The sequence below is a fragment of the Octopus bimaculoides genome, chromosome 22 (assembly GCF_046866305.1).
Source record: "Octopus bimaculoides isolate indiv1 chromosome 22, ASM4686630v1, whole genome shotgun sequence".
NCBI classification, from domain to species: Eukaryota; Metazoa; Mollusca; class Cephalopoda; order Octopoda; family Octopodidae; genus Octopus; species Octopus bimaculoides.
The window spans coordinates 1,105,392-1,118,769 of NC_142949.1; the positions used below are offsets into that span (position 1 = coordinate 1,105,392).

Here is a 13,378-nt window from a genome sequence, read left to right on the forward strand (position 1 = left end):
GAAAATACTTCACGGAATGACAACCATGCTCTGCATAGTTATGGGCTGCTGTTTGGCAAGGTACAGCACCCATTCATCCACCCTGCAAGCAATATGGCAAAGACATAGAACATTGGCAAACTTCTTCTTTTCTGCTACTTCCCTGGCTAAACACATCTGCCTCCTCGCTTCCCTTATGGCTATCTGATACAATTCCCTGTTACCCTTACACTTCCAGGCCTGTTTCTTTGCTCTAATTGCCTTGTCTATAACATCATTCCACCACTACATCACCCTTGGGCTAGATGGGAATTTGGACCAGCCACAGATTTGGTCTGTGGCACTCAACAAGCTGTCCTGAAGGAATTCTCAGTTGCCTTCTATGTAGTCCTTCCTCCTTGTCATCAAATTTCTCAATTAGGGTGTCCCTAAATCTCTGACCATACAGAGGATCCTTAAACTTCCAGATCAGTCTTCTTCGTGGCACACTTCTTGCCTGAAGTCTAAATTCACCAATGGCTAGTCTATGATAGGAGTGGGGGTACATTCTTCACCAGGGAAGGCCTTTGCATATGTGTGTGTGTTGTCAATGGAAAAAGAGCTGGTCTCTAACCAAGATCCAAGGCTCCTTTATTGGAATTTTTGAACATTAGCAAGGTATTTGTGCATGTTTGTGTATGTGGGCAATATTCGGAATCAGTGCATGTGCAGATTTGTATGTCTTGTTTAATGTATGTATACTCATAGATGTAGTTGCATGTGTAAATATTGGTTTCAGATTTTGGCAGAAGGCCAACAATTTCGGGTGAGGAGTTAAGTCGATCACATCGACTCCAGTGTTCAACTGACACCGAAAGGATAAAAGGTAAAGTCGACCTCGGTAGAATTTGAACTCAGAACGTAGGAACGGACGAAATGCCACCAAGTATTGTGACTGGTACACTTACGATTGTGTCATTTCACTGCCAAATGGATGGATATTGATTGTTCGGTTCTTTTAATCTTTGTGTTGTTGGAAATATGACTAAGTAACAGGTTTAGTGGTTGCTGTTAGCAACGTAACTGCGGTACAAGAAAGCAGCAACAGCTTTGTGGAAAATGTTTCCGTGTTTGTTTACGAAGTTCGTCGGACATTGAAATAGAAAAAAGGTAATGTTACATGTGATTCCGTTGAAGAGAGAGACTTCGTTGAACGATGAGTTGAGGTGGATATAAGTGTATCAAACAAATTTTACATGTCTGTTAATATAGAATTTGTAGAAATGGACGCGCCCGCGCTCACACACACACACACACACACACACACACATAAGCGAATACACGCTTATATACATGCACGAATATATGCACAGATACATGCACGAATACAAGCACACATACATACACACACGCTCACACACGCTCACACACACACGCTCACACACGCTCACACACGCACGCTCACATAGGCATCTTGGTGGGCGTTGGAGTTAGGAAGCACACCAACAGGTTGGAATTTCTCCGTTTTAACGGAGATTCTCCAGATTTTTTTACGGTGCCCTTCGAAATGTTCTGGAGTAATCTTTTTAGCAAAAAAAAAAAAAAAAAAAAAAAAAAAAATTGCGAAAAATAGTGTATTTTTTAACCACTCCCACCACCACATCCTCTTCCCCTCTCCAGACCGATTTTGGTCGATTTTGTGAGGTAAATATTCTCAGATGAAAAGGTGTGTGATTTAAGGGAGATTTGGTTATTGTTTCTAGCGTATCCCACAACCGGTAAGGTTTAAGGTTGATAGAAATTCATAGATTTTCAAAAAATTGTTTTTTTAATAGCATAAATGAGTTTATGTTATTATAATTGGGAGAAAATATTGAAAAACATCAATATTTGTCAGAGTGAGAAGGAAACGAAGGTGGTGGTCATGCTGGATCTGATTTTGTTGTTCACTTGTTCCAGAAATTTGATTAACCCTCAGTCATCCACTTGAAGGATTGAACCTAGACCCCTACCCTAAACCCTAGCTCTAACCCTAGACCCAATCCTTAACCCCAACCCTAAACTCACCCTAGTGCATCTCAAACTTTCGTTTTTGAATTTCTGCAATTAATTATTTACATGAACTGAACTACATCCGTACAGCGTACAGTTTGTTGTTTTGTAGTTTTTCAGGAAAAAAAAAAAAAATCATTAAAGAAGTTTCCCTTTTTGAATTGCCTGTTCTGTCGTCTCACATGATTTGTTCATTTAAACTAATCAAAACTTCAAAATTCCTTACAACTTTCGCCGTTGTATATTGCTTTCATTTTGCTTAATAAAAGTCATCACGCAGATTATTATTATTATTTGTTCAAATTGAACAAGAGGGCATAAATTCTGTGCCCGATTCAATAAACTTGCCCGACGGCACCAAGCTTTACGTTGCTGTGGTGGGCAGAAAGCCAAGGTGTTACCTCTGTGGAGATGACAAACACCTGAAGGACCACTGCTCTATATACAAGCAACAGCAACAGATGCAGTGGCAGCAGAAAAAAGTGGTCCCCGCATCACCAACACCACTACCAGCAACATCAACAGCGAAGCAGCCTCTGGCCGTTGCTGGGCCACCCCCAACACTGGCAATAGAACTGATGCTGGCTAGAGTGCCACCACCACCACCAGCAATGTGTGGGAGCCCACAGGACTCTCTAGACAAAGACCCACAAGACATCCCTCTTCCTGACCTAAACAACTTTGCTCAGTACTTGAACAGATGACCTTGTTTGATATGGAGAAAAGGTATTGGTAGAAACTCCACCCATTGTACCCAGTGCAAAGTATGGATACATAAGAAGTGCAGCAGTATTACAGGAAGGTTAACAGAGAAAGCAGTCTTTATATGCAGCAGATGTGCAGATGCATTAAACACCAGGAAGGTACAAAACATAAACTCCCTCGAATGTCCAGGGTGTCCTTAAAACTAGTAGACAGTTTCAGTTATTTAGGTGACCAGGTTAGTGGAGGAGGAGGTAGTTCTGAAAGTGTGGCTGCTAGAATAATTATGGGCTGGGTGAAGCTTAAAGAGTTTTTACCTGTGTTTGTAACAAAAAGCTTCTTTCTCAGAGTGAAAGGCAGATTGTATGATGGATGTGTATGAACGGCTATGCTACATGGCAATGAAACATTGGGCTATGACTACTGAGGACAAGCAAAGGCTTGAAAGAAATGAAGTATTATATGTTCCAATGGATGGTTAATGTCAGTGTGCATGTACAACTGAGTGTATGGGATTTGACAGAAAAATTGGGTAAAAGAGGCATCAGATGTGGTGTGCAAAAGAGAAGATGGTGCTGGTATGGTCATGTGATGCATATGAATGAGGACAGCTCCATCAAGAAGTGCTTATCTCTAATTGTGGAGAGAACAGTGGTAGCGACAGCAACAGTGATGACAACAACGGCTGGCCATAGTCTACAAAGTACAGATGTTGATGTTCAAACTCTTGGCCAACACTGTTATAATTTCTCTTTCTATAAATCTTAATTGGTCTTTGCAAAATGCAGCACAATTCCCTAATGTTGCATTATGAAAACATCAATCTACCCATTTGACACCAATCTGCCTGAGACCACCTCTGGTTTATAATACAAACTTTCTGATTTAAAATGAACTGAACCTTCCAATAAAATTTCATGTTTATTTACATTCCAAACACCATCTTAATAATGACAAAGATATTTTGACAAAGTCTTCATTATTTTTTAAATTAACTGAAATATAGATGTTTTTTTAAACAGAAATATAGTAACAAAAGGGTTAATATTTAATACTTTACAGAAAACAATTTAACAGCGCTAAACAATTTCACAGTCCTAGGGAAAAGTTTTGAGATGGGCTCAACTGGTGATCAGGTTATCTTCGCACTGAAAACAGAAGACAAAAACCGTAACAACTCCAGGATGATAAATAAACCAGAGAAACTCGAAACAACAGAGAATTATTTCAGAGATGTGACTCTTGAGTTTCTTCAAGAGAAATTTCGTGATGATGTCGTCTTTGATAAACTATTGTTTGTCTCCTTTAACAACCAGCATCTACGGACACTGGGAGTTTTAAGCGAGTTGGTGACAAATTTACAAGTTTGTAATTTATCTGGTAACTTCCTCAGTGATATTTCAAGTCTGATGTTGTGTCCTAATCTTCAGAAACTTGATGTTCATGGCAACCAGGTAAGTCATTGTACAACTGATTTCAAGTTTAACTAGATGTTTATATTTGACTAGCAGGAGTAGACCCTGCAATGTTTGAGTATCAAAGTAACATATTTATCCCCATTTAAACGAGGATCTTCTGTTAGAACAAATTATACTGCAGTAGATACCATGAGAAAAACTCTCATAGTGACTTTTGGTGCAAAATGCACTCTTGTTTATATTACAAACAGGGGAGATAAATCTCCACCACTTGTGACCAGTAGTTCACATGATTTCCACCTTCTATGGTTTCATCAATGATGGATGCTCAACTGCCAGAGGTGACAGTGACTCATCTTCCCGCTGACGATGTATAGAAAAACTGCCAGAGCAAGTGCTGGTGTCACGGTTAGCCAATGAGCTTGTTAAAAAACATAAAAAAATATAAAAACAGAGGCCTCTGTTGCTAATAAATATTTTTTAATAGAGTAACATAAAGCAGTAATTAGTAGATTTGGTCCTACATTACGAACTATTTGACTAATAATAGGATCTTTGTATATCTTCACTAAAGGAGAAATTATTACATAATTTTCATGGTTCCTTAGTCAGATGTTCAGTCCAAAGTCTCAGAATAAACAAATTTGCCATTTTACCCTGTGGTGCCAATGATGGAGAGACTCTCAGCATTTCCAACTCTTGAAATACCAACATGAAGCTGATCATTTGAAAAGAAAAGATCCACTAAGTTTGGTTTCTGCAACTTAGACTGAACTGGTGGATCTACAGGTTCTAAGTCCCAAACGCACAATACAGTTTTATGTAGATGAAGAATTAAAAATAGATAAGCAAGTAGCATTCTTTAAGAATAACATCAACACCTGGCTCCACTTTGGCTATCTTTAGCAGAAGTCTACACTGTTGTATTTCAGCTAGTTTGAAGCCAACCCCCCCCCCCCCCACCTCCCCGCCATCAGTCTTGGTGACCTTATCATGGATTTTGGACCCTGCCTTTCTGATTAAAAGTTATAAAAATAATCAATCCATTCCTATGATTATAATGATTCAATTTTTTTCCTTTCTTTCTCCTTTAGATAACAGACCTTCCTGATCATTTGAAATGGTCAAACATGCAGAATTTAGAATTTCTTTATCTTCATGACAACGCTTTTGCAAGTTTTGGAGTTGTGAAAAGCATATCCGGATGCCCGAAACTTGTTGCCCTCACATTGTACGACACCCCTTTGAGCCTGTGGATTGCCTACCGCCACAGCGTGGTCAACAGCCTGCATTCATTGAAGGCTTTGGATCAGTTTGTCGTTGCAGATGAGGAGATTATCAATGATCTTAATCAGTCACATCGATTTGCTGCTTTTCGGAAGGAACTCAAAGTTGACCTTTGTCCTCAACAGACACAGGTAACTCTGGTTATTCACCAATATGATTTTTACCTGTGAACAGACACATGCAGAATAAGATATATATGATGTAGATAGTCAAAGAAGAAGGGGTGTAGATGAGTAGATACTCTCTCACACACGAGAGAGAGAGAGAGAGAGAGAGAGAGAAGGAGAGAGAGAGAAGGAGAGAGAGAGAAGGAGAGAGAGAGAAGGAGAGAGAGAGAAGGAGAGAGAGAGAAGGAGAGCAAGGGTGGGTAATAAGGAGATAACAGACAATTGTGAAACAGAGAACATATGCAAACTTAGATATTTTCTGCCAAAAAACTACAACCACTTAAATGGCCAGAACAGATACCATCTGCACCACCACTGCCTCCACTATTCCCACCCATCACCACCACCACCACCATCATCATCATCTCACCAAGGGAGTCTTTATGGAGTATCTTGATCTTGCTAGAAATAGTAGCCAAATTTCCTTGAAATTCCACTGATGGACAACCTATTAGTTACATGATGTCTGAGAAGATATCATGTCTTAGTCATGTGATAAAATAAGAACCAGAGGAAATAAGAAGTGGGGGCAATCATCATCATCATCATCACCATCACTAGACTGTCACACAAACACACATACACGTACATGTGCACATGCAAAACCACATATACACAAACATGCACACACACACACACATACATATACACACATGGATAAACACACACACAGAAATTCACACATACACAGACATACATACACACATATATATATATATATATATATATATATATATATATATGTATATATATATATATGTATGTATATATATATGTATGTATGTATATATATATATGTATGTATATATATATATGTATGTATATATATATATATGTATGTATATATATATATGTATGTATATATATATATGTATGTATATATATATATGTATATATATATATATATGTATGTATGTATGTATGTATATATATATATATATATATATATATATATATATATATATATATATATATATACATATATATATATATATATATATATATATATATACAGAATCCATTTTCGTGAAGAAACAGTTGGGATGAATTGGCAGACTTGTTCCATTGATGGACCAAATACTTTGCGATATTTATTCTTCCAAGCTGGCAGAATCAATACAACAGCAGACGAAATGCAACTAAGCATTTTGCCTGTCTTTACATTTGGAGTTCAAATCCCACAAAGTCAACTTTACCTTTCGTCTTTTTAGAATTGATAAATTAAACTACCTGTTGAGTTCTGAGGTCAATGTATTTCAGGTCTTGTGTCTATAGCAGAAAGGATATTTATTCCAACACCTTTGCATTCTGAGTTCAAATCCCACCACGACCAATTTTGCTTTCCTTCTTTTTGCTGTTGATACAATGAAATATCAGTCCAAGATGTTGGACTGGCAGAAATATTAGACCAGTGATTCCCAACATAGTGCATATGCCTTACTAGTGGGGCCTGGGGTCCTTTATTTTTTTGTGCGATATGGAATTGTGAAAATCGTTTTTTCACAGCAAACATACTACACTTATACTCAGCCAGACCAATTCCTGGAGCCAAGCTTACTGTGTGAAGATTGTTTGCTACAGTATAACATCATTCTAATACCTCAGTGTGGACATTTCTTTAAGGAAAGTCTATAATTATGAAATATTGAAAATAAGTTGGTTTTTTTCCAACCACTGGTGCAGTATATATTTTTCTGGAAAGTTATAGTGGAACCAGGAGGAAAACACTGCATTAGACCATTGGACAACATACCTTGTGGTATTTGAGCATCCTCATTTAATGTCCACTTTCCATGCTGTCATGGATTGGATGGTTTGATAGGAACCAGCAAGTTGCAAGGCTGCATCAAGCTTGTTGAACCCTAGGATCAATGTAATTGACTTGCCCCACCACCTCCATCAAAATTTTAGGCCTTTTGTCGAAAGCAGAAAGAATTTTCTTCTTCCTTGTTGTTATTTTTATTCTTCAGCTTCATTCTGATGCAACTGAGTTTGAAGAGATAAAGAATTTAAAGAGGAAAATTAACAAGATAATGGCACATCACAGCCCCGTAATCATTATTCAGAAATGCATTCGAGGTTTCCTCTCTCGGTGTCGGTCAGCAGCAGAGTAAGTGAACCAGGAATAACCGTTTGTTCTTACCATTTTTGTTTTTTCAGTTTTGAAATTTTACCAATTTTCTCATCTTTAATCTCCTGTCTTTTACTTGTTTCAGTCATTGGACTGCAGGCCATGCTGGAGCACCACTATGATGGGTTTAGTTGAACAAATTGAATGCAGTGCTTCTTTTTGAGCCTGGTATATATTCCAGTGGTCTCTTCCCAAATTGCTAAGTTACAAGGATGTAAACAAACGACCACCAGTTGTCAAGCAGTGGTAGGGACAAACACAAATGCATGCACACAAACACAGTGGTAGGGATGTCATCATATATATATATATATATATATATATATATATATATATATATATATATATTCATGCATATATCTATGTTACCGTTAAAGTATGTAATTCAGTTATTTCATGAATTACCTGGCTGAATCAGTTAAAATGCATATAATTATTACATTCTACAATTTAAGTAGTTATTTTTATAGAATAACGATTGCCTTATTGTTAAAGTTTTAAAGACAGTTCATGAACATTGTTTGAAGCGGTTATGCTGTATTTCGTAGCCCTCTTAGTCTGTTGCTAACCGTCAGGCAGAGTACGTTTTTTTAGATAATTTGAATGTGCATAAATTTGCAAATTTTATTTAAAAAGATGAATCTGGAAGGGGTGAGAGCTGAACAAATTACTGCTTTGTGGGCATGTCAGGATTCTGTACTTCGACTGCAGCTAAAGGAATAATTGTTTGGCTATATTTAGGAATGGTGTAAATGACATTTTTGTTTTCATTGAATTTCTAGAAATTTTACACTTCAATCAAGTCAATGTTGATATGGTTAACACTACTACCATCATCATCATCATCACCTTTATTATTATTGTTGGTGGTAGTAGTAGTAATAGCAATTGTACTTATCATCATTACAACTATCACCGTTACTATAACTATTATTATTATTATTATTATTATTAATGTCCATTTAAAATGGGTTTCAATTCATCAATAAAATTATTTTTTTGACTTTTCTCTTGACTTCACTTCATCATCATCATCATCATCATCGTTTAACGTCCGCTTTCCATGCTAGCATGGGTTGGACGATTTGACTGAGGACTGGTGAAACCGGATGGCAACACCAGGCTCCAATCTAATTTGGCAGAGTTTCTACAGCTGGATGCCCTTCCTAACGCCAACCACTCAAAGAGTGTAGTGGGTGCTTTTACGTGTCACCCGCACGAAAACGGCCACGCTCGAAATGGTGTCTTTTATGTGCCACCCGCACAAGAGCCGGTCCAGGGGCACTGTCGAGTTGAGTAATTTGTAGAATGGGAATATTTTAAACATTTTGTAGAATGGGGACATTATGAACATTATGTAGCAGTTCAGCAAAAGAGACTGATAGAATGAGCACCAGACTTAGAAAAAAAAATAATGTACTAGAGTCAATTCATTCAACTAAAAATTCTTTAAGGCAGTGTTCCAGTATGGCCGCTAATGACTGAAACAAATAAAAAAAAAGGCCCCATGCACTTTATGCTGTATTACTTATAGGTACCATTTTACCCTCAACTGTTGTGAGTGTCTGAATATTTAAGATTAATCCAATATTCAGAACACTCCTGCTGAGATCCAGTACCTTTTCGATAAAATACTTACATGCTACCAATTCTGGTCCTGTGATTTAACATTTACTAAAATACTAAACTCACCAAAGTGAATACAACCAAATAAGGTACAACACTCTACTATTTCGCTTGTCTTTACTACCCTCACATACTTACCATTTCCACTCAACAGAAAATACAGCAATTTTTTAAAAGCTTTCCTCTGTTTTAGTATGCTTAAACATGAAGCAAACCATTTGGAGTTGACACATCCTCTGGAATTAACCAGCTCAACAATTTATTCTGTATTGCTGCCACACAAAGAAGTGAAACATCAAAGAGAAGGGCAAAAGCTACTCCATCCAAAGTCAGAGCTGATGCCAGTTCCAATTTCCATTCCCAGCTCAAATGTATGTAAAATTTATTCCAGTTTGTGTTAGTTTTAATATAGCTTTAAATATAATGGGTCCAGAGTCACCTTTCTTCTGAAGGAGGGATATTGTCAATGAAATCCACTCTGATATTTGACTGGTACTTCATTTTATCGACTTTGGAAAGATAAAAAGCAAATATGATGTTGGTTGCTAATGTTGGCACAAATTTTGGACAGATGGTTGAAAGGCTCAAAGTAGATTTATCAAAGCCCAGTACATTTATGCTTTTGCCCCTGGTGAGATTTGAAATCAGAAATGTAGAGGGGTGAATATAAAGACAATAAGGATGTTAGTCATTCTACAGTGCTGTCTTTCAAATTAATAATTCCTTACATTGGCAATATGTCAAATTAGCAGAGTCACCTGGCTACACTCTGAATTCAAATCCCATCAAGGTTAACTCTGCTTTCTTTCCAAGAAATATTGATTTCAAATTTTAAACAGAAGGCCAGCAATTTTAGGGTCGAAGGTAAGTCGATTACACCGACCCCAGTCCTCAACTGGTACTCTCTTTATTGACCCCGAAAGGATGAAAGGCAAAGGCAACCTCAACGGGATTTGAACTCAGAAACTGAACACAAAATGAACTGCATTTTGCCCAGCATGCTGACAATTCTGCCAGTTCACCACTTTCTTTCCAAGAAATATTAAAACGAAATCCCAAATCAGGGTGCAATGAATTAGTGAAACTGTTAGAGTACTGGATGAGGTGCCATGGGGGATTTATTCCAACCCTTTGTGCTCCGATTTCTTGGCTGCTGGCTGTCATCCATCATCTAGTTTAACACAACTGTCTGGTCCTTGGGTATCTTTCATGATAACTTTCTCTCATCGTCCCACCGATCTCTCCCTTCCATGACTGAACAGTTAATTGCTTCACCAATTCTGTTATTCACCATCTTTCTTAAGAATTCTAATTCAGGACAGTTAAGTTTTTATTACCCCAGTAAAACACTTGATCCAAGAAAGTGAGAAAAAACAGGAGGAATTAAACAAATATTTTCTAAATAAATATTCCTCATAGAATTATTCTTCAAGAAATAGTTTCTAAAAAATTATTTTTATCATTTAGTTATTCATGCATGTAGATCGAAGCTCAGGGAGTCTCTCTAAGCTGAGTCACTACTTCTCTGCACTGAGAGGTCACAGTTTTGGTACTACAGACATAAGATTAAAATGTCACAGGAAAGATTCTTCAAACCAAACCAACTGGCAAGAGACCTAAGAGTAGATTGAGAATGAGATGGTTTGATTCATAGTTTCAATTGGTCATGTTTTGGAATCCAGCAAGTAAGTCTAATGATGGTAACTTCTAAGAAGTCCTATAGCAGAGCTTTTCTGTGGGCTCTACCTACCGTGACCCTCTAGACATCATGGGTAGAAGGGAGAGATGAAGAAATGAATGAATTACTCATGTCATGAAGAAACATTTTCTCAAACAAAAATATTTCAGACTGTTCTTGTTCTAAACTTTGATATTGTCTAATAAAGAATTTTTCTATTTTATTTTCATGTCTTCTCTATAGAACATTCCAAGTTCAATAAGTATCAGTTGTACGAGCATTGAACAAGATTATCTCAAGGTCGCCCCATGTGAGGACAGTTGCAGTTCTTATGAAAACATTGATGAAACTGGGAAAAAACAGGATAAAAATAAGAATGTTGCAATATTGCCAAACAAAAGGGACAAAAAACTGAACAAGCCGAAGAAGTTGAAGTGGCAAACTTTGAGAGAAAAATCTGAAGACTATTTTGCTTTTAGTTTTATTGGCGAAGATATTCCGATTTCCACTTTGCATTTACAGGGATACAGTAAGCCGATTCATCAAGTTTATGCTTTCACCAATATGATGATGGAAAACCAACTTGTCAGCTCAGCTATAAGATCAGCACATGACAGCTATCATAGAATACCTAATGTACCAAAACTGGAACCAATGAAAATTCCTGTGGAGGTGTTTCTGTCACAGAGGAAACAGATGAGGAAAGAAAACATGTATAAAAGACTTTTTAAGCATATCAACAAGTCTTGTCTATTTGCAGTTCAGAGGGCTTATGAAGACCAGTGGCAAGCAGACAAAAACAAGATTAAACTGGACACGGTGTACCAGCGAAAGATCGAGGAGAAACAGAGGAGGCAAAATTTTGAAGAAAGGGAACGCCAGAAATATTTCCAGAAGCTAGGGAAGATTGAACAAGAAAAATTACTGTTAAATGGAGTAATTGAGAAAAAAGCTGTAGAGAACAAGAAGCAAATGGAAGTGTTGCAAATGAAAAGGTTTGATTCTTCTAAGATAACGTTTGAGAGAGAAGCAGAAAGGAAGTTCACAAAAGATTTTTCCTGCCAACAACTTTCTCTGTCAAGATCTTTGTTACGACACAATTATGGGAAGTCTGCAAGTAAAGGGAACCAATCAGAAACATATGTAGTGAAATCGATTCATCTTAGCGAAGAAGAGCAGTTAAAAAAAATCCAAAATTACATAATTAACTCACAGAAAAGGAAACAGGTTGAGAACAATATTGCAAAATGTGAAACGATAGGTTCGCAACATTTTGTCAAATTAAACAACCCAGAAGAATCAAAGAACCCAATGGAACATATGGAAGCAAGTCATTTGAAAGGTAGAGTAGGTGTATATCCATTCTCGATAGTAAGTTTGAACAAACTGAATAAACTAAAAATCAAGAAAACATCTAAAATGAAAAATGGCAATTCAAATTTGGAAAACCACATTGACAGAAGTTTGCTTGGAAATCGATAATAAAAAAATTAAAAAATTAGAAGCTCACTAATTATTTTTTCTCTTTTCTCGTTTACTTATTTCAGTCATTAGACTGTGGCCATGCTGGGGCACAGCCTTGGAGAATTTTTTAATCAAATGAATTGACCCACTACTTATTTTTTTAAACCTGGTACTTATTCTATTTTCTCTTTTGCCAAACTGCTAAGTCACGGGGACATAAACACACTAGCACAAAGACAAACACACACACACACATATATATGATAGGCTTCTTTCAGTTTCTATTAACCAGATCCATTCACAAAGCCCAAGGTTATTGTGGAAGACACTTACCCAACGTGCTGTGCAGTGGGACTGAACCCAGAACCATGTGGTTGGAAAGCAAGCTGCTTACCACACAGCCATGCCTGTGCCTGTTACCTATTTATAATCGTAAGTTGCTTCGTTAGAGATGTTTACAAAGCTGTTTATTTAGAGATATTAACAATCATTTTCTTTGACCATCCACTTTTCCATATTTACATGGGTCAGACAAAATTTATCAGGACAGATTTTTACTACAGCTGGACGCTGCTCTGGTCACTTACTAATCCTCATCAGTTTCCAAGAAAGGCAATATTTCTGTATGACCAGGTGTAAAGGTGAGTCCATCATTCCCTCCTCTTCCATCTTCCACTGTCTTGCCTCCCACCACCTTTTTCTTTTCTCCTCTTTTTCCTTTCTCATCTCTCTTCTTTCCTGTTTCTTTGTATCTCTGTGAATCTTCCAAATTTACCACTTTGAATAAACAAATTTGTTGTTTTTAGTGGTTCAGTAACCAACTACAATTTATACACACTCCACTTTAGATGCCGTCTGTCAGGGCAAACTGATTGTGGTTTGTTGCTAGTTAATT

The 13,378-nt window shown here is 37.2% G+C and overlaps 1 protein-coding gene across 1 annotated transcript; it reads left to right on the plus strand.

Moving 5' to 3' along the window:
- The first annotated feature begins 814 nt into the window (after positions 1-814).
- Positions 815-12,528, plus strand: LOC106874450 (uncharacterized). The gene is made up of 6 exons (XM_014922185.3): positions 815-1,128; positions 3,775-4,166; positions 5,225-5,548; positions 7,555-7,694; positions 9,535-9,712; positions 11,263-12,528. The coding sequence occupies exons 2-6, from the start codon at positions 3,828-3,830 to the stop codon at positions 12,499-12,501; spliced, it is 2,220 nt and encodes a 739-aa protein (XP_014777671.1). The 5' UTR covers positions 815-1,128; positions 3,775-3,827; the 3' UTR covers positions 12,502-12,528.
- Positions 12,529-13,378: the final 850 nt, after the last annotated feature.

What these genes read in the sequence shown, in the direction of transcription:
- LOC106874450 (XM_014922185.3), top strand. Translation starts at nt 3,828, where the DNA reads ATGGGCTCAACTGGTGATCAGGTTATCTTCGCACTGAAAACAGAAGAC. An exon ending in TTTGTCCTCAACAGACACAG is followed by an intron (nt 5,549 to 7,554) that starts GTAACTCTGGTT and finishes TTTATTCTTCAG; the next exon opens with CTTCATTCTGATGCAACTGA. An exon ending in CGGTGTCGGTCAGCAGCAGA is followed by an intron (nt 7,695 to 9,534) that starts GTAAGTGAACCA and finishes CCTCTGTTTTAG; the next exon opens with TATGCTTAAACATGAAGCAA.